At 36.5% G+C, this 27,771-nt stretch overlaps 2 protein-coding genes across 8 annotated transcripts in view; one reads left to right on the plus strand and one right to left on the minus strand.

Moving 5' to 3' along the window:
* Positions 1 to 818: 818 nt before the first annotated feature.
* LOC106088430 (WASH complex subunit 2) lies at positions 819 to 9,073 on the plus strand. The gene is made up of 5 exons (XM_013253948.2): positions 819 to 1,053; positions 1,140 to 1,340; positions 1,981 to 2,123; positions 2,189 to 6,231; positions 8,751 to 9,073. Exons 1-5 carry the CDS (start codon positions 940 to 942, stop codon positions 8,843 to 8,845), a joined length of 4,596 nt encoding a protein of 1,531 aa, XP_013109402.2. The 5' UTR covers positions 819 to 939; the 3' UTR covers positions 8,846 to 9,073.
* LOC106088431 (uncharacterized) overlaps positions 9,065 to 27,771 on the minus strand; it is a 28,571-nt gene continuing 9,864 nt past the window's right edge. For 3 of the 7 annotated variants that reach the window (XM_059370055.1, XM_013253950.2, XM_013253949.2), the window contains 5 exons: positions 20,943 to 21,769; positions 12,006 to 12,245; positions 11,827 to 11,927; positions 10,982 to 11,301; positions 9,065 to 10,096 (listed from right to left, as the gene is read on the minus strand). In XM_059370055.1, the coding sequence (XP_059226038.1) occupies positions 9,393 to 10,096; positions 10,982 to 11,301; positions 11,827 to 11,927; positions 12,006 to 12,245; positions 20,943 to 21,101 (1,524 nt within the window). In that variant the 5' untranslated portion in view covers positions 21,102 to 21,769 and the 3' untranslated portion in view covers positions 9,065 to 9,392. Of the gene's footprint in view, positions 10,097 to 10,981; positions 11,302 to 11,826; positions 11,928 to 12,005; positions 12,246 to 12,320; positions 12,624 to 20,942; positions 21,770 to 27,771 lie in introns of those variants that run through there. The other 4 variants (XM_013253952.2, XM_013253951.2, XM_013253953.2 and 1 more) reach the window with 4 other exon arrangements.

A 27,771-nucleotide genomic window follows, 5' to 3' on the forward strand; every position in this document is an offset into this window, starting at 1 on the left:
AAGTACAAACAAGGTTATCGACTTGGTACAATTAGAAAATGAACTCATAAGCCCAGCTGATCAAATTTTACAATTTTTCAATTTGTATCCAAATCCCATTAGAACGTCAAATGCTTTATTTGGTTTTTAAAGGTTTTTTAAATTTTGTTTCTTTTTTTCACAATTTTATCGTTTTAATTAATAATTTACACGTTCATAATCGTAACACTTGATCTTGTGGCTGCTACACATGATAATGCAATCAAAATCTAGAATGCCAAGTTGACAGTGTATAGAAGTTTGACAGCCTAGTGGGAATTTGCGCCACCATCCCCACAGGATTGTATCGTTGATTTCGTTGTTGGGCTTATAACTTTACCTTCTAATTATACCAAGGGTGTCAAGTCACCTGCAGCAAAGAATCCTTGTTGACCATATATAAAGCAATTTGGCGGTCTGTGCTAAGTTATGCAGTGCCAATGTGGTCTCGTCAGCTCTGTGACACGCAGTGGAATAATATTCAGACCTGTCTGAATGTCGTTCTTTTGTATGTGTTTTAAAGTTGTATTGCCATCATTATAACAATGTTTTGTTGCTTATGTGTGGAATATCGGATCAAATAAAACATCGTTTTAAAATCTTAGAAAAAAATCAAATCTGTGTTAACGAGCTTTTGACATTTAAATTTATTGCAAAATCAAAACAGCTGTTCACATGACCACACCTTATAAGTCCATCCTGTGTATACGACAATTCAGTGGGACGATACAACTCTGAAATTCCTCAATTTTTAATCAGCTGGGCAAGTGACGCTATTTTGTATTTAATTTTACTCTGAATCGATTGGTCGAAAATTAAATCGAAGTTGCAGTTTACAAACAGAATTGCAAAAAACAAAGATAAGATAAAGAATAAAAGAAGAAAAAAAAAAAAATATTAATAATAAAAACATCATCTAGGATGGACACAGATATTAACGAGTCACTAAATTTGGATACAATTTTAAAGCAGGCCACAGGATGGACATTTGCTGGAGACTTTCAGTTGCTTCAATGGATGAATAAGATATCGCAGGTTGAATGATTACCAATATTTCCAGAAAGAAGTTGCAATTTTGGCAAAAACATATTTCATGCTCAAAGTTTTTTTTTTGTTTGTAGGATCTGGAATCAAGAGCATCTAACACTTCAAAGAATTTGGCAAAACTTAACAATGATGTTAAGTACACATTGGCCAAATTGGATAACGTTACAAATAGTTTGACTGCAATGTCATATGGCAATCAATTCGTGGAATGCAGGGTTCAAGATGACGATGAGATAACAATGGCACATGGACATAGTGGGCAATCAAACGGTGTTGTAAGTAGCTTGAATTACCAATCAATGAAAGTGGATTTTGTCTTACGTTATATTTCCTAAAGGGGAGAGTGTCGAGGTTGACTAAGAGAATAAAGAATATTATTAACTACTGAAAAGAAATATGCCCTTGTACCAGAGCCCAAATCAATCAATGCCAGTGTGGTCTTTTTCGATCCCCTGCCTTTTTGGCCAACATTTCATATTGTGGCATATATGTATATTTAGCTAAATTCATAAAAAATGGCATATATAGAAGCTAGTTTGCTACCATAAGTCTATTCATGTGCCATTGAATTGCTAGTTTTCATAATATGGCTATTTTTGATTTTGCACATAATTTTTTTGCTGAGACATTTCTTTCCTGATTCTCAGTTGAATCCAACCTTTAAAATTGAGTTAGTTTTTTTTATACATTGGTCTTGTATCCTTTGAAGGGACATCATTAAAACAAAAATTTTGGGAAAAATGTCACTTAATATAACTAATGACATTAGTTAAGATTATTCTCTCTTTTTAATTCCCTCTCCTGGGGAAATGGTGGAAAATATGGACAACAAGATGCTCAAAATCACTTTATCCAAAAATTTTCATGTTTTTAAGGACCTTCTAAAGAGCTTAATTTGTCTAACTTGTTTTTTAGAATGCAGAAAAATCAGCATCAAAAGAAACAATTGTAAAATTTATTGATAATAATCTAAAATTATTACGCAATTGGCATGAAAAGTATTCATTGGATATATACGATTCTGATGAGGATGATGATAATGCTAATTTAGAAAAGACGTAAGTGTTCATAATCCGGGAAATTGTGGTAGTTAAGCTCTTTTCATGTAATCGTTTTTTCACAGACTTATTTTCCAACCTGTAAATCCCTATAATGAAAGACCCTTACCACACATTTTTGGATCAAAGGAGTGGCATGCAAATGGACACGTGGGTTTAAGTTGCGAGGATAAAGAGAATTGTTATTCAGGCGATGAATTATCTGAAGAATTTTCAGAGACGTCATCATCTATCGAGGAAGAAGAAAACGAATCGTATGAAACGAATTCCGAGTGTACATCGAATTTTTCAGTAGGAAATGATGCTATAAACCCTGCTATCGTGAACACAAACGTAAAAAATATTGTGGCTCCTCTCAGCACTGAATCAAGTTCCACGCATTCTTCTGCTATTAGCAATGAGGCCAGAAATTCTGATCTCTTGCATACAAGGCTGTTGAACACTCCAGGTCGTGCTAGTATTGAATCAAGTTCTAATTCTTCGGCAGCCAATTTAACAACTTCCAATCTGCAGGCCAGATCAGGGAATGATAGTATGCAGGTAAAACCGAAAATCACGGGAAACATTCCACCATATAGAGATTTATTTGGAGAGCCACCTGATGATATAGAATCAACACCTTCATCGACCATTTCACGTAATCCTATTAATCTGTTCGATGATGACGATGACGATGACTACGGTGTATTTAATTCTATTTCTGTTAATAAGAAAAATGACCCCGTATTTGTACCAAGTCCACTAACAAATACAGAAAATACTGGCACTGGACTTGAAAATCCCGAAGATGAAAACATAAAAAGTACATCAAACCAAAAAACGAGTAGTAGTAGAACCATAAAACCTGCACTTCTGGAGGAACTTGAAGACAGGCTTTTTAATGTATCATCACCAGTGAAACCCGTTGCGAACGACGAAAAAAATAATGGCCCACCATCCTCCATAAAACAAAAGACGCGACCAAACCTGTTTGATGAAGAGGATGACGATGACGATTTTTTGAGTGCTTTTGTTAAGACACAAAAATTACGCGAAACTGAAAAATCTTTTGAGCCTCATTTGTCTTCTTTTGATAGTAAAGCAAAAGCTGGAGAAACCAGCAACAAAGTCAAGGCCATTAATGAAAACCAAGAAAACAAATCGGATAAAGAGAAAAGAACTGAATTAGCTCCAGAAAATATGCATAGAAAAGGCAATGAGAATAGAAGCCAACAACCCACACTGAATATTCTGAGTAAGGTCAACTTGTTTGATGACGAAGACGATGAGGATGAATATAACCTTTTTGCACCCAAAACTCAGACAGCAAAGGTGAATAAAGAAGGCGAATTGGTAAGAAACAAAAATATTATAGTGGAGCCTAATGATGACAAAAGTAGCAAAAAGGACGAGAGAGACACACTTCAATCATCAAGAGGCGTATATAAAGATTTATTCGAAGACGATGGAAATGCTTTAGAAGATAAAAATAAAACTCGTGGTTCTGAAAAGGATGCAGCAAATAGTCAAACCACTATCCAGCCAGATATAAGCCAAATAGTACCTTTACCTTTACAAAGGAATTTATTTCAGTCAAATGAGGTTGCAGACGTTAAGGCGAACCCCGGTGAAACGATGCCCCAAGAGGAGAAAACCAATTCACCACTATCTATGCCAAATAGGTCTGTCACTAAAGCTAACATCCCATTACCGTCCCAGAGGAATTTAACCAATTTGTTTGATGATGTTGAAAATGTGCCCGCAAAGACGGAAACCAAAACTGAAGAAGAGAAAAGAACTCCCAAATCGTACATGCCTGAAAATACAACCCATAGTACCAAATTCCCACTTCCACTTCAAAGGAAGTCAATAGAAGATGCAGAACAATTAGAAAATGCGACTAAAGTGTCTACGCGTTTTGTAAATAAATCCGAAATTAATTCCAATTTAAATGAAAAGTCAGCTCAGCAAGACGTGACTGTTTGTGATGAAGACGAAACACAGTCCAGCATTTTCTCTGTTGATGTAAACGTTTCCCTTCAAGACAAAAAAGAACCAGCCAACGAAGATAAAATTCTTTCGGTAATACCAGATGTCATAAGAAGTAATTTGGAAGCAAAGGATAATTCTGTCCAAGCTGAAACGCTTCCCGAATTTGATGATACTACGAATATGCCGCATGATACCCTAGAATCCAGTAGTAGTGACAAAGCATTGGCTTCGTCAAAATATGATTTCAATTCCAGTCTAATTTTCGATGAACCACCTGATGATGATGAATTTTTCGAAAACCTAGGGAAATCAACACAGATTTCAAACACAAAATTTAGTGGTTTTGATTTAGAAAATGATTTATACCCTGAACCGGATTTACCTATAACGCCACCTACCACCACAGAAAAACCGGCAGTAGACTATACTGGATTGCATATATTCAGTGACGTACCGCCCGACGACAACAACTATGAAGATTCTATTCCACCCAAGACGGACTTTACCAAACATTTAAATAGTGTATTTTATGACGATTTTAATGAGACACTATTAGCAATAGACAGAAATCGGGATGCCCAAAAAGATTCAGTATCAGCAGAGAATATGTCACAAGAAGCTTTGTTGGAGAGTTCCAAGAGCAAGAGCTTGTTAAATGATCCCACAGAGTTTAGTAAGGGTTTCATTGCAGGTAAAACCGGATCTGTTAAACGCCCAATCTCAAAATTACAACTGCCCAATCTCAATATAAATGTTCAAGCTTTATTGCCTAGTAAACCTGGGAAGTCTGTACCATACAACGCTGTTCAAAAACAGTTAGACAGCAATGTAGTAGAGCAGCCTTCTTCAATTCAGAATCCAAAGGTAAATGATACTATTCGAACTCCTGAAACCGAACACATATTGCAGAATGTGAATAAGAATCGGGTACGTGCGCCTGCCAATCGCAGACCTTCAACAAGAAAAGCTAGACAAGAAAACTATCGCAAATCTTTGCTGATGGAAGAACAGCTATCCCATAACCCCGCGAACGATGTGAAGCCAGGGAATAATACCGAAGAAAAGCCACAAGAAAAGCAAGAGTACAAGAGAAGCAATGTAACATTTCTGGCAACAAATGCTACTCAAAATCAAACTGGACATCTGGATGTGAACAAATCGAAGTTTGGTGCAAATAAAAATATATTGCCTGGAAAGGGTAATGAGGAGCCAATAATTGGCGACAAAAGAAGACCTATTGTCGAAAGTCTGATTTCCGTTGAACATGACTTCTTGAAAAGTGTCAGTACCAATGTTGCGTCAAATCTATCCCAAACCAAGGTTTCTCCCAGACATGACACACCGAAAACCCAAATTCCTGATAATACTTCAAATAAATCTACATTTGACCAACGACAAAGTGATAGTCTTAGTCTTAACAAGGAAATTAAAATTAACGAAGACAAAAATATCAAAGAGTTCAATAGCACAACGGAAAAAAGTCGAGTAATTACTAAATCTTTCGATGCATTTCTGAGTGATGAAAGTGAAGATGATGATTTATTTGGAAATATTTCTAGTAGGGCGATGCCAATTCAGAAGCCACCATTGCAGACGCATAGTGGCGGAAAGATTGATACATCGAAAAATGATACTCCAAGTTTAACTTCCATTGGCAGTAGTAACAAGAAATTAAGCAAGCCAGAAACTAACTTAGATGAACTGGCTTCCAAAATTATTCCAAACAACCCTACAGCCAAGCCAGTGGCGGATGTTCGACATCCCCCACAGCCAAAAAGAAATCCAAATGAGTCCATAGAAAAAGATAAAGAGAATTCGAAAACTATTTTTGGAAATTCTAGTTCAGAAAGTGATGATGATCTCTTCGCTAATTTGGGCGCAATTACAGCGAAACATACAAAAATGGATGTTCCTAAAACTATGCCACTTCCGAAGGTGCCGCCTAAATCTCAAGCGGTGGTAAATAAGAAAAATTCTTCGCTATTTAGCGATGATAGCGATGACGATGATTTTCTGAAACCTTCCGCCAAGCTGCTTGTACCAAAAAAAGAATCTAAAGCTCAAACCCATCACACCGGCAGCATTTTTGGCGATTCCGACAGCGATGGCGACGATCTATTTAAAACTAAGGACAAAGGTAAGCTGCTTTTTGTATGCCTTTTCAAATTGTATTACAAGAGGTTTTGAGAAGAGGCATGTATACAACACTTTTTGTGAGCTATAAGACTTTATGATCTTAGAAAAAAATTGTATGCAGATTGATTTATTGTAAGATGGCTCTGACACATCTACTATCTCCAGATCCAGCCTTTTAAATTGGTGTGGGTTATAGTTATGCTCCAGTCAGATTAGTTGGTTTTCAGGACAGATATTGGATTGGTATTGTGTAACCTTGAGCCATATGAGTTCAGTTTGCTACACCATCCGGATCTTAAACGAGTCCGAGTAAAATGCAAATTTTGTTGATAAATTTTTAATTAGTAGTCTACTTTCTTTCTTTTGTTCATGTTTTTAGGAATTCTATTCAAAAAACTGCATTAAAAACATTGAAATATTTATATTATATTTTTTAAGAGAGTAGTCTAACATAAAAGTGTAGTTCTATTGTAATTTGAAAATGAGCAATGCGGTTTAAAATTACGAAATTGGGCAAATAAATAAATAAAAATAAAATGCAATTTGCCCATGAACTACCCATTAAGGAATAAGCGCAAGCTTCTCACACATCAACGAGTGCTGTCCGATTCAAGTTTAAGCTCAATGATAAGTGACCTCCTTTTTATAGCCGGGCTCGAACGGCATGCCGCAGTGCGACGCTTTTTTTGGGGAGAAGTTTTTATATTGCATAGTATCTCACAAATGTCGTCTATCGTAATCCCGACAGCATTTGGACAAATGAAGCTATCTCCTTGAAATTTGGAAATTTGACCACATTGTCTTTGTGACCACTCTACGCCCAGCCGTCGTGAAAAGGACTCAAACAAAAAGCACAAAGTTCAACCTCTTTCACCTAAAAACCGCTGAAAACGCCAATTTTGGTACCAAAATGTTCGAATTGTGAATAGATCATTTAGTCACCCATCATATATTTCCTAGTTGTGCCTACATGCCAAATTTCAGACCTCTGGCTCCATCTGTACAGAAAGTACAAAATGGTACCAATTAAGATACCAAACGCACGTTTTCTCCCATTACCAGTATTATTTTTTAATTTTTTTTTTCATCCTCATTATTTTGTAGCAGATGTCTTTTAAGACAAATTTCTAAATTTGTACATTGTTGTACTTTTTTTAATACCTAAATGTAAAAATTTCCAAAAACTCTTCTAGTCATCCAATTAAGGTTGCCATGGTGTACCTAAGTTCCAAAATTCAAAGCTTCAGCTCAATTTACTATATTTAGGTACTATTTCGTAATTTTTTTTGACAAAATCCTTTTTTCCAAACCCTCTTTAATTTGAGCCCAAAATCATTCTCCGAGTACTTTCCGTTCACCCTGCACAAACATGCACCATTTCGTATCATATTGGTACTATTTAAGTCCTTAACGAATGTATATCGCTAAAACCAGTTTTATTCTGCGTCTACGACCTAAGACCAATATTCGTGCAAAATTTCATAGTTCTAGCTTTAGGCGTTTGGGCTGGGCAGTGATCGGTCAGTCACTAAATCACGTGGCTTTTGTATATAGAGAAGAAAAGAATATTAAAATTAATGTGCATTGGATTATTTTGAGGTGAAATTGAGACAGTGGGTATCGCATCTTTTGGAGCCAATAAGCAGGTTTATTTAAACAACAATTTTGAGATGTTGGGTAGGTAGGTGTAAGCATTTTGGCTCAACGGAAAAAAAGTCGAAAATATGTCGAAAGCATGCATATTTTGAGAAGTTATGACGGATGGTGCATTGACTCCTAAAAGTGGTATACTTATATGCCTGTATGTTGGGAGCGGTATGTGATTCCGCCACTGGGGAGTATGCACCTCTTGCGAAATTTTCGGTTGCAGCCAAGACATTTATGTCGCCACTGAAAAATGGTTGTGTAGAATACAAGATGGCGACAAATTTCGATTTATAATTTTGGCCGAATTTTAATCATTTTTGGGTAACAAAGTAATTAATCGTTTTTATTTGCAAATAACTTATTTTCATGCTGCATGAACCTATAAAATATAAATTTTTATTCGTAATTGCCAGAAAAAATTTAATTTGAGCCGCGTACACGCAAGCGAAGTTTTCGGTAACGGTACCAGTAATGAAAATTTCGTTTGGGATATGTCAATGCATTTCTTATGGTAACGAAAATTTCGCCAGAGGTGCATACTGTGCTAAAGAAAATAATCCCAGGTGTTTTAACAAGCATTTGACATTTAAAATTGTAAAATCAAAACAAAAATGAAAAATTGTACTCAGCTGTTCGCATTACCACACCTTATAAGTACTTAATCTTGAGAAGATCGGCTAACAAATGCTCTTATGTATGCACCTCTAACCAAAATGACAAGTTTTTTTCTATATCATTAGGCTTTCTACATTGTGTAAAGTGTTTCCGTATTTTTAATGTTTTTTTGTGCCCCTTAAATTTTTATCAATTCTATTTTTTTATAGACTTACCAACTCAAGTAATAATCATTTTAACTCTGTTTATTTTTCTCAGTCAAGAAAACCCCACCATCTATTGCTGCACCGACGAAACAAACAACGAGCAAAGCTGCCCCCATGACAGATAATCCGCTGGCCGATCTGTTATAGTTGGTAATAGACGCCAGACACATACTACATACATAACTAAAGTGCATTCAAATTCGTATAACGAATTATAATTTAATAGTTATTTCTTTTGTATTTACAGTGAATTACAAATTATTCTAGAAAAAACACATACATACATACATAAGTATACATATCTACAAAAAATATATTAAATAAAAAATCGTTGTATTTGTTCTTTAATTAATAAAATAGCATATGTAAAATTAATGTGGATTATTTTATCCAAAAACATTGTTAAAAAAAAAGAAAATGAAAAATACATTTTGTGATTGTTCTTTTATGTGTAATGGGTGGATCGTGTCGGTCGGGTTGATCAGTAGCCTATAGTTGGTATTCACTTGAGTTAGTTGTGTTTATCGATCTTTGGCTAGCGTTTAACTTAAGTTTTCACGAGTTTCGCTTCGCTTCATTTTGTTTTGTTTTTTTTTGTTTTCTTAATAAAAATGTGCCATTATTTCTGAGTATGTGAAAATGACTGGTTCAACTAGTTTAGCACCTTAGCTTGGGTGTAGCGCTTATGGTCGGCTCATAATGCTACATCACGATATTTACGATAATCATCGGACTCATTGCCCAAGGATAGTTTGCTGTTGGCCGTTATGTAAGGATTCGTGTAATTGGCATAACCAAAACCTCCATAGTATTGAAGTTGTGACGAGTTGCGTCGCTGAAATTGTTGGGGCAGCGCCGCTGTTCCTGTCAACGCTTGAGGGTTGAGACTTGCCTGGCTGCCAGGTCGCCTATATAAGCCACTTGCAATGGGGAACGGTTGCTGGTGTTGTTGGTGCTCCTGCAGGTAACCCAACATGGCCAAGTAATACTGCTGTTGTTGGTTGTAATTCTGCAGCAGATTATGGCCATAAGCCGCCAAATCATTTTGCACTTTGTTTATGCCTTCTAAGTTCTCCAAGGATATGCAGTTACGCGACAGTTTGGTAGGCTGGGATGTTGTTGCCGCTTGTGGTGGCAACGCCATGGGCTCCCTTTGACCTCTGGGCTGTATGGGTGATGGTTGCTTGGGTTCTATAGAGCAATAGATGGGATCATTCGAAGTTGAGCCAATTAAGGACGGTGGCTGTTTATGTGTGTCTTGAAGATTATTTTTTAAGTCATCTATTGTTATATTGAAGTATTTGCCATTCTTTTCGTCACTATTTTCAATGACATATCGAGGATTGTAAAGACCTGGTAGAGTACATCGCAAATCCATCAACGATTGTGCTCGATTACCTGAAATATTTCACACACAAATATAAGCATTAATGGGGTGGTTAGATGAATTGATTCTACAATAACGTTTAAAAAAATTTAACGAAAACTCCGGAAAGCTTTTCTACCTACATCCAAATTTGGATTTTTTGAAACTAAAATATTTTTATGAAAATGAAATGTTCAATGAAAAATATGAAAATCAAATCATACAAGCTGGGAAGCGCATACGGTGAATGTAAAGGTAGAACATCATGCGTTAAATTTCAGCCAAATCAGAATTGCGTTCTTCAACTCTCAAATGAGAAGAAAGTGTAATATGGGAGCTATATCAGATTATGGATCAACCTGGACCAAACTGGGACCAAACTCGGCACAGTTGTTAGGAGCCCTGAAAGAACACTAGATGAAAAATTTCCATTCAGGTACTCAAGAAGTCAAATGGTCGGATCGATTCATATGGGAGCTATAGCAGTTTATTGTCCGATACCGACTAAACTCGTTCCGCATGTTTGAAATCAGAAAAGATCACCATATGCAATCTTTAATCTATCTAGATTATGTATTTGTATTTCCTATACCTCGGGTTTTAAGTGTATTGTAGAAATGTTGTTGTATTATACCTGTGGCCGATTTGAAATGAATGAAATTTCAACTCGTGTTTAATGGAAGTTATACCACTTGTATAGATTTTTTTTAAGAATACGAATGTTTATTTCTTATAAGTAAACATTCGTGTTTTTGAGATTCAAAAATTCCCGTTCAATAAAAAGATACATAACTCACAATGGAGGGGTTTCGAATGATTTTACTCGTTCACATATGCGGTAATTCGGCCCTTGATGTTTGTTACACTTTTGTTTGTATGTTACGAATTGTCTTTAAATGCAATATGATCATACTCACCATTTCTGTTCATGGGATTCGCTGAGTTGAATTGCTGCTGTTGCATGAATGGTATTGCAAACATGCTGGCATTGAATTCATTCTGGGAGCCAAACAGGTTCAATCCTTGAGGTTGCGAGCCACCATTAATACTTTTTGAAGTTTCTGTTACTTGATAGCCAGAGTTCTCAAAGGCATGTTGTTGATTTTGTAAACGCTTGCTGGCTCTTCTTGAATCAGCTTTCGAGGTTATAATGGGGACACTGGGAGGAGGCGTTTGCAGTTGCAATCGTGTCGCCAGATCTTGTAGCTGTGTTAGAACCTGTGACTCCCGTCGCCATCTACGTAAAAATGTTAAAAGGTAAAAGTTAATCGGATATGGATTCACATTGCACATCCAAGTATATTCTAAAGTTGGTTAAGTCATTGTAGCATTTATTTATAAAATAACTCCAAATGGTATTTGCGGCACTTTGGTATAAAACAACTGCTGCAAGTTTCTTCCAACTTTTAAGAGCTTTTTTATACTGGCTGTAAATTAATTAGTCTTAGATTCGCATCTCTTGACATTGCAATCGCTTTCATAACACTCCGCTAAATTGAGCAACAAGCCACATGAAGCATGGATTTACATATGATAGACAATGTCTGTATGGCCTAAAGCTTTAACACACAAAACCTATTAATTTCCTCTCATTTCATTTGCCCCTAGCATTACTAGGCTAATGGAAGCGTTTCAAACTAACGGGGCATAAAAACTACGCGTCTGTCAACTGCTGCTCGTCTGTATTTTTAATTTTATTTCCATTTCCAATTCGTTTTTGTTTGAGATTATTTATGCTGATTTTTGTTTTGTTTTTGCATACCTTAGGCCAGTTGGTATCACACAAATCAAAGCGAAACAGTTGATGACCAAACGTATGAGATAGGCTGTAAGCTCCGTTAACCCGTGAACCGATTGTAGGCCCTAGAAATAAATGTGCGACACAGTTAATGGTGGATGGACATTAAGGCGAGTTTTGTTGTTCTACAAAATTCAACGTACCCAGTGCTGGGTGGTCATTATCATAACATATATCAATTCCGGTATGGACAAAATTCCAATGACTATGGACCAGGCGAATAGGCCCCATGGTAGGCCGGTAACTAAGCCATGGATTAGAATGGTTGTGGCCACAAACACCACAAAATATTGCGTACATAAGACATATGCCGCATATGGTAAATCACCACGTGCCTCCAATATCCATGAGACTTCACAAGAAAAAGCCCCCAGGTATACAATCTGGAAAGAAAGTGAAAAGTTAAATTGAGGGTGAATTAAAATTTTATTTTATTGGAATTAAAAAAATTAATAAACCTTATTTTTTGCACATTTCATGAACACTTCCACAAATATTACAGATAATGCGCTTGTACGATTTTATTTGCTAACCACTGAATAAAACAAATTGCAACAAAATTAAAAAAAGTAAAAGCGTGTTATATTCGGCTGGGTCAAATCTTATATGTTCTCCACCATGGATCGCATTAGTCAAATTCTTCGAACAGTTTCTCTTTATAAGCTCGACATGCACCTCTAGCGGAATTTTCGGTTGCAGCCAAGACATATATGTCGCCACTGAAAAATAGTTGTGTAGAATACAAGATGGCGACAAACTTGTATATATAATTTTGGCCGAATTTTAATAATTCTTGGCTTATAATAACATATGTGCTGTAATTAATCGTTTTTATTTGCAAATATTGGGTTGCCCAAAAAGTAATTGCGGATTTTTCATGAAGTCGGCGTTGACAAATTTTTCCACAGCTTGTGACTCTGTAATTGCATTCTTTCTTCTGTCAGTTATCAGCTGTTAATTTTAGCTTCCTTTAGAACAAAAGTGTAAAAAAGTATATTTGATTAAAGTTCATTCTAAGTTTTATTAAAAATGCATTTACTTTGTTTTAAAAAATCCGCAATTACTTTTTGGGCAACCCAATAACTTTATTTCATGCTGAATGGATCTATTTAAACATACATTTTCATTCATAGCTGCAAGAAAAAATTCACCAATGCCTATTATGTCACCCTGTTACTCAAAGAAAATTCCATTTGAGCTGTTTACCTGCAAGCGACATTTTTTACAATACCATGGTAGCCGGTTGTACGTACCGGATTGACCCGATGGAGATCTTCATCGGCAGGGGCTGCCGCCTCAGTGTTCAACACACTGCTACAACAACAATAAGCGGTATGTTTTCGGTAACGAAAATTTTATTTAGGATATGTCAATGCATTTCTTATGGTTACGAAAATTTTGCTAGAAGTGCATACTGCGCAATAGACAAAAACTTAAATATACATATATTGTATATTAGAGCTATATCTAAATCTGAACCGACTTTTAAACAGATCGTTTGAAAATTGCTGTTACTACGGCCATATAAGTGCAAATCCGGCGGTAAATATGTATGGGTGCTACATCCAAATTTGAACCGATTTTGATGAAATCTCACAGATATGTTAAGATCAGAAACAAAACAATCCGTGCCAAATTTGGTGCAGATCGGTTACAAATTGTGATTATTACAGCCTTATAAGTGTAAATCGGGCAATACATATATATGGGAGCTATATCCAAATCGGAATCGATTTTGATTAAATCTTGCAAGTATGTTAAGATCAATAACAAAACAATTCATGCCAAATTTTGTGCTAATCGGTTGAAATTGTAGCCACTATGGCCATTTAAGTGAAAATCGGGCGATACATATATATGGGAGCTAAATCTGAACCGATTTTAATGAAATTTTGCAGACATGTTAAAATCAGTAAAAAACATAGTAGGTCGTCAAAAAAGCACTTCGTGCCAATTTTGGAAAGATCTGACCAAAATTGTGCTTTCTACAACCTTAAAAGACCATATCGGATGAAAGATATATACGGAAGCTATATATAAATCTGATCCGATTCTGATGAAATCTTGCACACATATTGGGACGTCACAAAAAGCACTGCTTGCCACATTTGGTAAAGGTCGGGCCAAAATTGTGCCTTCTACAGCCTGAATAGGCCAAATCGGATGAAAGTTATATATGGGAGCTATATCTAAGCCTGAACCGATTTAGATGAAATTTCGCACACGTATTAAGACGTCACCAAAATTGTGGCACCTACAGCTTTGAAAGGGCATATTGGATTAAAGATATATATCGGAGCTATATCTAAATCTGGACCGATTTCAATGACATTTTGCACACATATTAGGACGTCAAAAAAAAAGCTTCGTGTCAAATTTTGTAAGGAATCGGACCAAAATTGTGGCTTCTACAGCTTTAAAAGGGCACATCGGTTGAAAGATATATATGGGAGCTATATCTAAATCTGGACCGATCAACAAAAAAAGAGACTTATGCAAAATTTTGTGATTACAAGAATACATGGACAGACAGACTGACACAGCTAAATCGAATCAGGAAGTGATTTTAAGCCGATCTGTATACTAACCGAAGGCTCTAGCTCTTCTCCTTCTTAGCGATGCAAACAAATGCACAAATCTGTAATACCCTGTACCACAGTTGTGATGTAGGGTATAAAAATGATAATAGGAGGTCATAACAAGAAATCATCTTTGATTTTTTATATGCTTGAAAAATAATTGCGCCCTCTAGAGGCTCAGGAAGAATATTCGGGGGTTCGGTTTGTATGGGAGCTGCATCAGGCTTGATCAATTTAGACTATTCTTGGCACATATGTTGAAGAGTCATAGGAAAAAAATTTTCGGTTTAGAATTGTGGCCTCTAGCGGCTCAAAAGGTGTATTCGGAAGATCGGTTTATATGGGAGATATATCTAAACGTGGACCGATTTGGCCCATTTACAATTCCAACCAATAAGAAGTATTTGTGCAAAATTTCAAACGTCAAACTTGACGGCTTCTAGAGTTAGCGTGCTTTCTACAGACGAATAGACGGAAGGACGGGCATGGCTAGATCGACTTAAAATGTTTTGGCAGTCATGCATATCCTTACTTTATGTGGTCTTAGACGAATATTTCGAGATGCTACAAATGGAATGACGAAATTATTCTACTCCCATCCTATGGTGGGGAGTATAAAAACGAGTTAGGAAAGGCAAAAGTTCGGCTGTGCCGGCTATATAATAGCCTACATCTACATTATAATTTTAAGTTCGGCGATAGAACTTTATGGACGATTTATCTGAACCAATCTACCAGTTTTATTGGGCTTCTGAAGCGAACGAAAATATATTTGTGCCAAATTTGAAGAAATGTTGACAAAATGCGTAATGTACTTTGTACTCAAATGTGACATGGACAGCATGGGAATACAGATGAAGGGATGTCGAATCATTAAATCGTACAAAGTCGTTTGGTATTATGAACAATGAGGTAATGTCTCTCCTTATGGATGTGACAAACACAATTATATTAAAATACACAATTATATTAAAAGCCTCCCATTTTGGCACAACTCCATTGTCGTTATGCTAAAAGTAAAACGAATAAAAATATTTATGGGTGTTGTGGTTTTCGCACATTTAAATACCTTCTTTGGGATGGATATTTCTTTATCGCGTAAAGGTTATCAAACAATGTATGTGCCTAGGAAATTCTTGTTGTGCTTTTTGTACCTGGCAGCCATTTGTGTGTTTCTCTCAAAATTTTAAAAATTATCACTTTCCGAGTTTATCATGCGCCCTGACTGCTCTTTGCCCAGCAAATAGAAAAAGGAAAAATGTTGTGTGTGAGATTGTGTCTATAGCAGTGACAAGCACACAATTGCAATTATTTGCAAGCTCATGGGCCTGCTTGAAATTTCTTGTATACGTACAAGGTAATGTGCAATAGTGTGAGTATTTTTGCAAACCACTGGTCTATACGTTCAAATGCCCACACTTTCGCTCAGTAGCAGAGAAACAAGAGAATAATTATTGGTCCGGTTTGGGCTGTCGAAGCACTTTTGCAATTAAACAGTTTTTGGTCTTTAGCCCAAAATTTTAAAAATTATCACTTTCCGAGTTTATCATGCGCCCTTTTGCCCAGCAAATAGAAAAAGGAAAAATGTTGTGTGTGAGATTGTGTCTATAGCAGTGACAAGCACACAATTGCAATTATTTGCAAGCTCATGGGCCTGCTTGAAATTTCTTGTATACGTACAAGGTAATGTGCAATAGTGTGAGTATTTTTGCAAACCACTGGTCTATACGTTCAAATGCCCACACTTTCGCTCAGTAGCAGAGAAACAAGAGAATAATTATTGGTCCGGTTTGGGCTGTCGAAGCACTTTTGCAATTAAACAGTTTTTGGTTTTGCAACAAAAGAAAAGTAATTTTATCGTAGGCGAAGTTGTTAAAGGGTTTACAATAAACAATGTTAGTTATGTTTATGTTGAAGCGAAACGTTACATACCAATAAAGGAAAAACATCGTAATAAAATTATTTTGTTTCTCGTAAAAATGTGTCAAACGTTTTATTTTCTTGCGTGTAGGTTAGGCAAAAATTGGCATACCAGCCACACAAATAGCATAATACACAAAATAGGTGCCTTTTTGACATCGACTTATTTAAAAAAAACCCCAAAATCCAAAAGGGGCAAAAATTAAATAACTTTTTTCAAAAATATATTGTCAAGAATTAAAAGCTTAATACTTTTATATAGCCAACTTTATCTCCATGTTTTTCTAAAAAAAACATAAAAAAATGAAAATCGTCAGAAATTTTTTCTTTTATGTGATGATTTTTTCGCTGATGATTTTTGTTGATCGAAAATGAAATCTCGATTTGTTTTTGTTTTCTATTGCGCTTGTGAAGCAAGTCGTCTTAAAGAGCCTTGTTCAAATTCAGATATGTGCTTCACCATGATCCATTTGACATTGTCCAATGATGATTCTTCTTGGTCAAAAATTAAATCGTAATACAGATGGCCAGTCAAATGCTTCTATCAACAACACACTTTTGTTAACTTTTAAATGTTTTTTTTTGCTATACTATTCTCTGAATAGAAAGGATTAAACAATGGTCGAAAGCCGGACAATATCCTGCAATGGAATCTCAATATGTAAAATTATTATTTCCACTGTAGCACCACTGTAGAAAATTAAGCCAACGCTTGAAATACATAGATTTAAAGTTTCAAGGTCATATGACTTGCAGTTTTCCCGAAAAAAATCGTAAAAAAGTTATACGAAATCATGTTAGTTAGAAAAAAAAAAAATCATGAATCTACTAAAACTAGGTTATATGTCCTAAGACTTTATTTTCCGGAATATTAAAAATAATTTTATATCCTTTCGAAAGGTGCACAATACTTTGTTATAGCTTGAAATTTTAATTTTAAATCAATTTACACTTTTGAGGTTGACTACTCCACAGTGCGGCGTGCCGCAATGCGATACTTCTTTTGGGAGAAGTTTTTACATGGCTTCTATGTAAAGCATAGTTCCTCACAATTGTTGCCAGCTTTAGGAGGGGATAACCACGGCTAATGTTTTTGCCAGGATCCGAATCCAGGCATTCAGCGTCATAGGCGGACATCTTTACCTCTACGGCACGGTGTCTTTCCAGTGCTCGAGTGCTCTTTTGAATCGAATGACATTTCATCTCGCATTTAATGAATGTTTTACCCCTTTTATAAACATTTTAATGTCGAATTTTTTATAAATTATGATCGACTTAAATACTTGCATTATTAAATTTTAAAAATTCTGTTTCAATAAATAAATGCATAAATCACAATAGAAGGATTTCGAAAGGTTTTACTTGTTCACGCATGCGGTAATACGGCCCCTGATTAGCGTTATTTTAATTATTGTAGCACTTGCACTACTTTGAATGACGTTTACCTTAATTAAAAGTTTTGATTAGGATTAATTTTTGCGTTGCCACTTTTTGAGCACAAGTGTTTTTTTAAGATGTTGGGGATTTTACCCAGAGTAACTGTTTTTAAGTTCTTATTTTTTTATACCCTCAACCATAGGATGGGGTATACTTCGTCATTTCGTATGTAACACATCGAAATATTGGTCTAAGACCCCATCGCCATGACATTTTAAGTCGATCTAGCACAAATACTTCCTATTAGTGTAGGTCGGTTGGGATTATAAATGGGTCGTGTCGGCCAACGTTTTAATATAGCTACCATATAAATCGATTATAGTTTTTGAGCCTCTAGAGAGCGAAATTCTTATCATATTTGGCTAAAATTTTGTACTATGATGTTTTTTATAACTCAAACAACTTTGTCAAGTACGGTGCAAATCGGTCCAAACCCTGATATAGATTCAAAATAAACTGATCTCCCGATTATACTTCTTAAGCCTCTAGAGGGCCGATGTGGCTGAAATTGTACGATTTCTCCTATGGGCTTCAACATACGTGCCAAATATGCTCTGAATCGGTTCATAACTTTTTTTTTTTACTTCTTGAGCCTCTATGGGGCGCAATTTTTATGCGATTTGGCTGAATTTCTGCACAATGACTTCTCCAATGGCCTGCAGCTACCAAACCATACTTGGTTTGGTATCCTTATATTGCTATGGTTGGTTAATATGTCCGGAAAGGGGGTGTTTTTGGGGGTGAGGTGGACCCCCATGTACCGGATTCGTTTTCTAGTCTCAAATACCTTTCATTTGAGCCTAATATTGTTATTGTTGGTTTAAATTTCCAATTGACGGGCTTTGGAGGTATGGCGGCCAGTGATTTATTATCAAGAAACTAAATTTTGCGTAAATCCCCCAACCCATCTCCGAGGTTTAGCGTTTTTGAATATAGGGTAAGTGGAGGGTCTGCCAATTACAGTTAGGATGTTAGATCTACTTCATTCTCATGGTTTTGGTGGTGGATTGGAGTAGCCAAACCCTTTGCCCCGAAAGTGGATATCAGATTCATACTCTACTCCCAAAAACCACATTTATAGTCGGTATAGTCGTCCCTGAAACACCAGGCCATAAAAAAGATATCAGATTTGAGCCCCTTTTTGCCATAATCCACAAATATGTCCAGTTTGTGGGGTATGTAGGGTGGGGCGTCCACTCACGCACTTAACCGTGAAGAAATATCGGCATCGTGCTCCATTGTTAAATTCCTTTTATTTGAGCCGCAATTGTAATTGGCTTAGGAGGAGTTTATGGGATGAGACTACCCCCGGTAGTGAAGGGAGTTTGGAGGTGGTGATCAAGATATTATTATTTTTAATTCCTTTTTTTTGTATGATGGGGGGATGGCGATTGCCCTCTGACACGTCTTTTCATTTGAATATAACATATTCCCGGTCATCCTTTATGACAGTTTGGTGTTGCTTTTATTGGGAGGAGTGGGTCGGTCCCACCTGCGCTAAGATCCAAAAGACAATTTTTTTGAGTTCTTTAATGTGGAAATCTACATGTGCGGCTGAACGCCAGGATGTGACCCAGATACTTGAATCCTTTTATCAATATTAGATTCGAACTCTATTGTCATAGACCTTTCCTTTAATTCCACTATTATACCGATCGAACTACACGTTATGAAGCTTATTAGGTGGGTGGGCCGGTCCCAGTCTCTGTCCCAAATGTGTATATAAGATTCTTAATCAACTCTCAATGGCCTTTCATTTTATACTCATTTTGTGACGTTGGATATTCATGCCCAATTTGGGGACCAATTTGTATTTGCTTTTCACTATACTTTTTAATACGTTTCATTTGATATCCATATTGTCGCAATCGGTAAATATGTCCTGCTGGGGGTTTTGGGGGGCAGACATCAAGGAAAACATTTTTATGTCAGATTTGTACTCTACTTTCATTTGATACCCATATTGCCTAAAGTGGTAAAAATGTCGTGTTGGGTGGTGTTTTGGGGGATGTGGAACTCCCTCGACACTTAAGGTGATATTTTTATGCCAAATACGTACTTTTCTTTTAAATACCTCTCATTTGATACCCATATTGCCTAAAGCGGTAAAAGTGTTCTGTTGGGTGGTGTTTTTGGGGGTGGGATATCCCCCCGACACTAAGTTGACATTTTTATGCCAAGTTCGTACTCTACTTATAAATACATTTTATTTGATACCCATATTGTCCCAGTCGGTAAATATGTCCGTACATATATATGTGGCTGGGTTTTGAGATGGGGCGTCCCTCCAGGTTAGTTGACCCCAAAATTGTATACCAATTTCGTGTTTTTGGTGGCATGCATAATTTTAGAAATGGGGGTATGGGGGAGGATCCGCCCCTCTTCAGATATCAAAAAATGTAGTACCCTATTTTTACCGGGGGCTCAAAACTCTACCATCCGTGAAAATTTTATGAAAATCGGTTCAGCAGTTTTTGAGTATTTAGGGAACAGACAAACAAACCATGCGCAACAATTTAACTTTTATATAATAGAAGAAGATTTAATTTCAGAGGCCACCGTAGCGCAGAGGTTAGCATGTCCGCCTATGACGCTGAACGCCTGGGTTCGAATCCTGGCGGGACCATCAGAAAATTTTTCAACGGTGGTTATCCCCTCCTAATGCTGGTGACATTTGTGAGGTACATACTTTGCCATGCAAAAACTTCTCCATAAAAAGATGTCTCGCTGCGGAACGCCGTTCGTACTCGGCTATATAAAGGAGGCCCCTTATCATTGAGTTTAAACTTGAATCGAACAGCACTCAGTGATATGTGAGAAGTTTTCCCTTGTTCCTTAATGAAATGTTCATAGGCAATTTGCATTTAAAGCTCGGCCCCTGCGAACTTCGTTTGTATTTGCTATTAGTATTGAATTTGATGTTGATATTTGTGTGAAACCCACTTCATGGTACAATCAAAGGTTTTGATTTTGTGATGCTTAATCGTTTGGCTTTGATAGAATCCCGTTTATTCTCTTTTTTTCATTTAAATTTCATATTTCATTTCAAAGTGCCAATTAATGATAAATGTCATTTGACTTATATGGCGAGGATGATTGAAGCTTAAATATAGTAAAAATTTCGTTTTCTTTTCAAAAACTCACCAAGAGAAGACCGGCTGCAACGCAACAGATAACAAAGAGATTTGCCTTTATAAAACGCTCCATGACGTGCTGGTTCCAAAAGCTGGCTATGCCATCCGTTCCACCGGCACCTCCGCCGCTGATGTTTTTGTACGTCTCACTCTGTTTTTCACAATTCATGGTTCTATTATTAATTGTTTGTAAGTTTTGTGTGGCTGTGTGTGTGTTTGTTTATAAGGCAAATGGTAGGTAGATGTGCGATTTTTTTGTTACTTCCCTATACCTTAATAGCGAGGCTATGATGATGATTCTTAGCGTCCTATGTTAAAGAAATTGAATGGGGCGGACGTTTTTTTTTATATTTTTAACAATTTTTTTCTGATGGCGTTTTCTTCGATTTAGGTGGCGGCATGAGTTTGTAAGTGAATCGTATGTTGTTGCTTTTTCTTTCGATGAAGACGAAGACGAAGCTTCGAATGTTTTTCGTTTTCCTATGTTCACGGTTTACTTTCCTCGGGCGAAGTTGTATGTTTATCGCTTTATTATGGTCGTTTATGAAAATATTTTTAGAGCATCGAATGTAGTTCTTATTCTAGTTTTGTTTATTTTCTAATTGGTCGATGAAATGTAGTTGACGCGCCAGCGGCAGCAGCGCCACGCTGCTTCTTCAGGTTTTCCAAGTAGCTTTTGTCAAATGGACAATTTTTATTGTGAAACAGGTGTTGTAAGCTGATTATGTGCACATACCTACATACTATTTAAGCATATCTATGTATATACACATCGTGTTGTATGTATGTATGTGTGGAAGTAAGCATCTTTATATGAAAGCGGCAATGAAATGAAAGCTGTAAATGTTAACAAAAATATAAAATAACATTAAAACTGAATACAAAACAATTTAAGAAGTACATAAAATGTATGCAGTACAAAATCAAGTTTAGGCATGCGGTATGTGTTTTGTTTTATTTTTCGAATTTTCCTTTCAGTAAAGAGATAACTGCAAAATTCAGTTCGGAATATGAAATGTTGGGCATTTATTCTTCGTGAGTAGATTAAAGCAAACCTATTTTATAACACTCAGATTGCAAAGGAATGCAATAAGCGTTTGAAGGAACGGCTATTGCATTCGAATAGGGGAAGAAATGCTAATTTTCATGAAAGGTTGCTTTGCAAGACGTTGAGAATGTATAGAAGCACCTACTGGATTTTATAATTACTTTAATTTAAGAGCTAATACTATAGCATGAAGATTAGATGCACATATTTGTGTTTTTGGGGATGAAATCTCAGTTATATGCAAACTGTGTACTCGAGTTTTCAGTCTGCTGGACTTATCTTAAAAAGTTCAGTTATTGGTCAACATTTGGGCAGATCTAACCGGAGGATAACACTGTTCGTGGTACTAAAACCAATATAAAGTTTATATATTCCAGAGACCACCGTAGCGCAGAGGTTAGCCTATGACGCTGAACGCCTAGGGTTCGAATCCAGGCGAGACCATCAGAAAAAAATGTTGGTTTTCCCCTCCTAATGCAGGCAACATTTGTGAGGTACTATGCCATGTAAAAACTGCTCTTAAAATATTCGTCTATAAAAAGGAGACCCCTTATCATTGAGCTTAAACTTGAATCGGACTGCACTCATTGACATGTGAGAAGTTTGACCCTGTTCTTTAGTGGAAAGTTCATGGGCAGGATTCACTGAATAAGGTTAGGCCAAGCAATCAGCCGACATACAATTTTTTGAATTTTTGACACTAGTCGGCATTGAGGATGTCAACTTGCTCTTTGCTTACATTCTCACATTCGTTGATGGTTTGCATATGTCATTTATTTAAATTTGAATTTTGAAATTTTGAAAGCTAAATATCGCAATTTTCAAGACTTTAGCGTTATTGCAACTAAGGATTGTCAGACGGACGGACATAATTAAATCATCGACGATCAAGAATATATATGTATATATGTACTTGTAGTGTCAATAAGTGTCTTAAAACTAAAACATGTCATACTTTTGATTTTAATACTAAATAAAATTTATTAAATTAAAATTTATTGAATACAAAAACGAATAAAAATAGTGTGGTGCACAGTATGCTAACAATAGCTGACATTCTTCTACATAAAGCAATAGGTATACATGAGATCTTCAATAGCTCGGCCAAATTGTGTTTCAGGTGTTTATTTATTCAATTGATTAGATGGGAAGGTATGCATCGACAGGTTTATCTCAAAAGGAAGACTCATGGGGACATCGACGATTGTGACACAAATCCATCTTGGAAGGGAAAAGAGGGGGAAGTTTACGCCAACAAAAGAAAACGTGTAGTTTCCAGAACTGTAAAAATATGAATATATATATATATATATATATGTAAGATTCATATTACTTAAATCTGAAAGTAATTCTTATTATTGTAGACCGATCGAGCTACATATATTGCGAAATGGTGAAAGAGAGGAAGACACATAAACAAATAATTTCAAAACTTGAATCACAAATAAAAGACATAAAAATCGAGTTGCAAAAGGCCAATAAAATAGTTTCTTGTATGCGCACGGTCTTCACCGAAGGCCAAATCAAGAAGATTATTTCTCCCGGAGCAGTGCAATGGACCTGGGACGACATCTCACATGCAATTTGTTTGCATGCAGCCGGCCAAGAGCATACAACCATCTCTACAAAAATGGCTTTCCATTGCCTTCCATTTCAACACTGCAACGCTGGAGCCGAAAAATAAATATAAGTGAGGGTATTATAAAGCCGGTCTTGGATTTTTTAAGATATAACACCGATATGAGCAATGAAGACAAGCTATGCGTTATTTTATTTGATGAAATGAAGGTTATGGAAACCTATGAGTACGACGCTAGAGATGATTGCGTAAGAAAACCTGCCAATTATGTGCAAGTTGTCATGATCCGAGGGATTTGGAAATCATGGAAACAGCCACTGTACTTTGATTATGATAAGCCAATGGATAAAACTATAATTTTTTCCATAATAACACAGCTAAATCAATGCGGTTATAAAGTTGTAGCAATTACCTCTGACATGGGGGCAACCAATCGCGCATTGTGGAAAAATTTGGGGGTGACATATGGTATACATTATTAGGTTCCCATATATTACAATAACTAAATTAATATCTTTACAACTATGTTCATATCAATGCAGATCGACCATGGTTTTCACACCATTCGGCTACTGGTGACAAAATTTTCGTTTTCGCCGATGCTCCTCATCTTTTGAAGTTAATAAGGTTCATAGGACTCGCTTTGTCATATCGAGTATCACAGGCACTTAGTATTTAAACAAGAGTCGGCCACCCAACCCCTCACTGAGACACGATGATTGTTCGCGACTGCAGTTACAACTGTCCTGTAAATATATGGTGCATCCCCCTATCCACAACCTGTGGACGCGCCTGGTAGCTCCCATCTGTGTATATGGCAGCTATATCCACACACATTATGCCAAATTTCAGCAAATTCGTATAATAACTGTGGCTTTAATGGACTCAAGGCCTTAAATCGGCAGATCGGTCTATATGGTCGATTTGGCCTCTCCAAGAACTTTTTTCCTGCGTATGGAAAAGTTAAATCTGTGCAAAATTTCCGTACGATAATTTGATAACACTGACATCGTTAAATTGTCTTCGAGTTTCATGAGAAACACAAAGTATTTCGATGTATTAAAAACAGAATGACAAAATGTACCCCCTAACCTTTGGTGGTGGGTATAAAAATGTCCAATTGCGATGAACACTCTCCCAGGGAATTTATCATAAACGTTATATGAAACAAATTGCCTAGTACATGAGCACTTCATAAAAATAAATATAAAAAATTTTTGTTGTTTGTGTCTCTTTCGAGACCATCTCAATGATGAGATTTTTGCAATGGAAAAGGAATTACCGAGATCGAAACACAAACCAACCATCAATATAACTTCCAAAAAGATTCACATGTGGCAATTTCAACAGCATTGAAGGCAGTAACAAAACCAATTCTGGTACGGGATGACCATGAGCAGCACACGGATTGGAACTCTAATCTACGATTGTGTGGTGCTCATCGTCATTACGAGAAGCTCAACTGGGCGCTTCCACAGGTTGCAGTCTCGCGCAATCAGTGATATCGAATGGAGAGTCTCAGTGAGATGCCGGGCGGCCTATTCTTGTTTAAATACTGAGTGCCTGTGATACTCGATATGACAAAGCGAGCTATTGGCGCCTTTAAATAACCAATTGCTTACATGGAGCTTGACGAAGATCGCCACTTCAGCAAATAACAAAACAGATAGTTTTTTTCAGAGAAAGAAGGAGAGAATAAAAGAAACAAAAATCTACTGACATTTGATGACATTTCCAATCAGCACATTTGACATCCTCAATGATGTTATGGGGCCTATTCACTTTATGTTTTCGAATGTGACCTAACCTTCTATTGGTGAATCCTGGTTCATGGGCAATATTTGTTTATTTTATATTCCTTATGGTCTTGACAAACTTAGTCGATTTAGTCGAAATCATGATACCGGTCGAATGAATGAAGCTTTCCACTCTAAATTTTGCTATACTCGTACTTCTTATTGATGTATGTCTTTCGGGATTACTATGGGCCATATCTTACGTTACGGCTACCCACTACCATCGGTTACATATCGTCGGCTTAATGCTACCTTGTTCCATTCTCCATTTTCGAGTTCTTTGAGTTAGGATTGGTTTTTTTTCGGAAGTTAAGACACGTCCTTTCAAAATGTATCGTATTTAGTTTTCGAGATATTGAAGTGTAAATATGCCCTATTAGAATGCTTTTGCAAACTTTAAATTCGTTAATGAGATTCCATTGCAGGATATTGTCCTGCTTTGGACCATTGTATAATGCTTTCTATTCAAAGAATAGTATAGCTAAAAATTTAAAAGTCAGCAAAAAGTGTTTTGTTGCTAGAAGCATTTGACTGGTTTCCTGTATCGCGATTTCTTTTACGACCAAGAAAAATCATCAGCAGGAGATGTCAAATGGATCATGGTGCTTTACAAGCATTCCCACTAGAGTAAGTTGTTAATCTCAAAATCAATGAAGTGGCGTATGGAGCATGGATAACATTATATATTAACAACATTTCGTTTAAATCCGATAAAAAATCCCTATTTATGAAGCCATGGCAGATATAACGAAATAAGGTCTGATCTAATCTGAACACTCCACGAACGTCGAGGAGTCTAACACAACTCACTGTTCCAAATTTCTACGAAATCGGTTTATAAATAGGCCTTATAGAGGTTTAGGACTGTAAATATTGGGATATGAGGTGTCTTAACACAACTCACTGTAATAAACGAGGCTGTTTTGAGCCTAAGACCTGAAATCGGAAGATCCGTCTATATGGGGGCCATATACAATATTAACCGATATAGCATACTTTCGACCTTATAAACAAATTATCTAGGTGAAATTTCAGCTGAATATATTTATCTTTAAAGATTGTAGCGTGATTACTAGACACAGGCGTAATATGAATATACCTCCATCCTTCGGTGGTGGGCAAAAAAAATACGTAAGACAAGTCAAACGTCTTAAGACACACCATAGACTCGCTCCGATATTTTCTCTTACAAATCCTCATATTTATAAAAACCCATGAAAAATTCTTTTGCAGTGACATCTACACTATCAGAGATATGAAAGCCAAGTGAAAAAATTAAAATAATAACCACAATTTTTGACACCAACAATAACGTGGTTCGAAATTCACTCACGAATGCTACTTTTCCCTCACATCTCAAAATTTACTTTACGACTCATCACCCTAATCAATTGCATTATTCAGATAGTCATCAAATTATTCAGATAGTCACCAAAATTCCTCTCAAATATTGCGATATTTGTATTTTCCCAACCATTATTTAATTACAAAACATCTAAACTAGTGCTTTAAACATTAAACGCTTATTATCTGGTGCTAGCAACACCTCTTCTTAATTTAAATGACCACTATCGTATTCGTACTCACACTTGGTCAAGTGGGCGCTGCTAATGCGGCTACACACTAAGCCATGGTTATGGTATCAATACACGGATATGTGGCCGAAAAAAAATTGAAAAAAATCCAAAAAAGCGCAAAGAAATGAGTGAAGAGTGCAGGAAAAAACATGATAAGTTCGGCAGGACCGAACCTTATATACTCTCCATCATGAATCGCATTTGTCAAGTTCTTTGCCCGGTATCTCCTCAGGGCAAAACAAGTTCTTTGAAAGAATTCTATTTATAGGCAGAAACTAAAAAAAGGATAATGGGAGGTCCTAACAAGAAATCCCCATGGATTTTTTAAAAGCATGGATAAGAATTGGCCCTTCAAGAAGTATGTTCGGGAGATCGGTTTACATGGGAGCTATATAACTTGTAGCTTAGTAGCTCTGTTGGAGGTACTAGGAAAAGTCATCGTTCAAAATTTCAGACAAATTGGATAAGAATTGTGCCCTCTAGAGGCTCAAGAAGTGTATTCAGGAGATTGGCTTACATGGATCTATTCCATGTTTTGTACCGATTGAAACCACACTTCATATTCCAATATCAAGTTATGAACCGTTTGAAACTTTGTACATTTGCTGGAGGTCACTGAAAAAGTCCTCGTACAAAGTTTCAGCCCAATCGGATAGAAATTGCCCACTCTAGAGGCTCAAGAAGTATATTCGGGAAATCGGTTAATAGGGATGCTATATCAGGTTTTGGATTGATTGGAACCACACTAGCTATATTGGATAGAAATTGCCCCCTCTAGAGGCTCAAGAAGTATATTCGGGAAATCGGTTTATAGGGATGCTATATCAGGTTTTGGATTG

Source organism: Stomoxys calcitrans, chromosome 5 (assembly GCF_963082655.1).
Source record: "Stomoxys calcitrans chromosome 5, idStoCalc2.1, whole genome shotgun sequence".
Lineage (NCBI taxonomy): Eukaryota > Metazoa > Arthropoda > Insecta > Diptera > Muscidae > Stomoxys > Stomoxys calcitrans.

Bases quoted from the DNA above. Each gene is read 5' to 3' on its own strand.
- LOC106088430 (XM_013253948.2), top strand. From the start codon at position 940: ATGGACACAGATATTAACGAGTCACTAAATTTGGATACAATTTTAAAG. The intron at 2,124-2,188 runs GTAAGTGTTCAT...GTTTTTTCACAG, and splicing joins AATGCTAATTTAGAAAAGAC to ACTTATTTTCCAACCTGTAA. The intron at 6,232-8,750 runs GTAAGCTGCTTT...TATTTTTCTCAG, and splicing joins ATTTAAAACTAAGGACAAAG to TCAAGAAAACCCCACCATCT.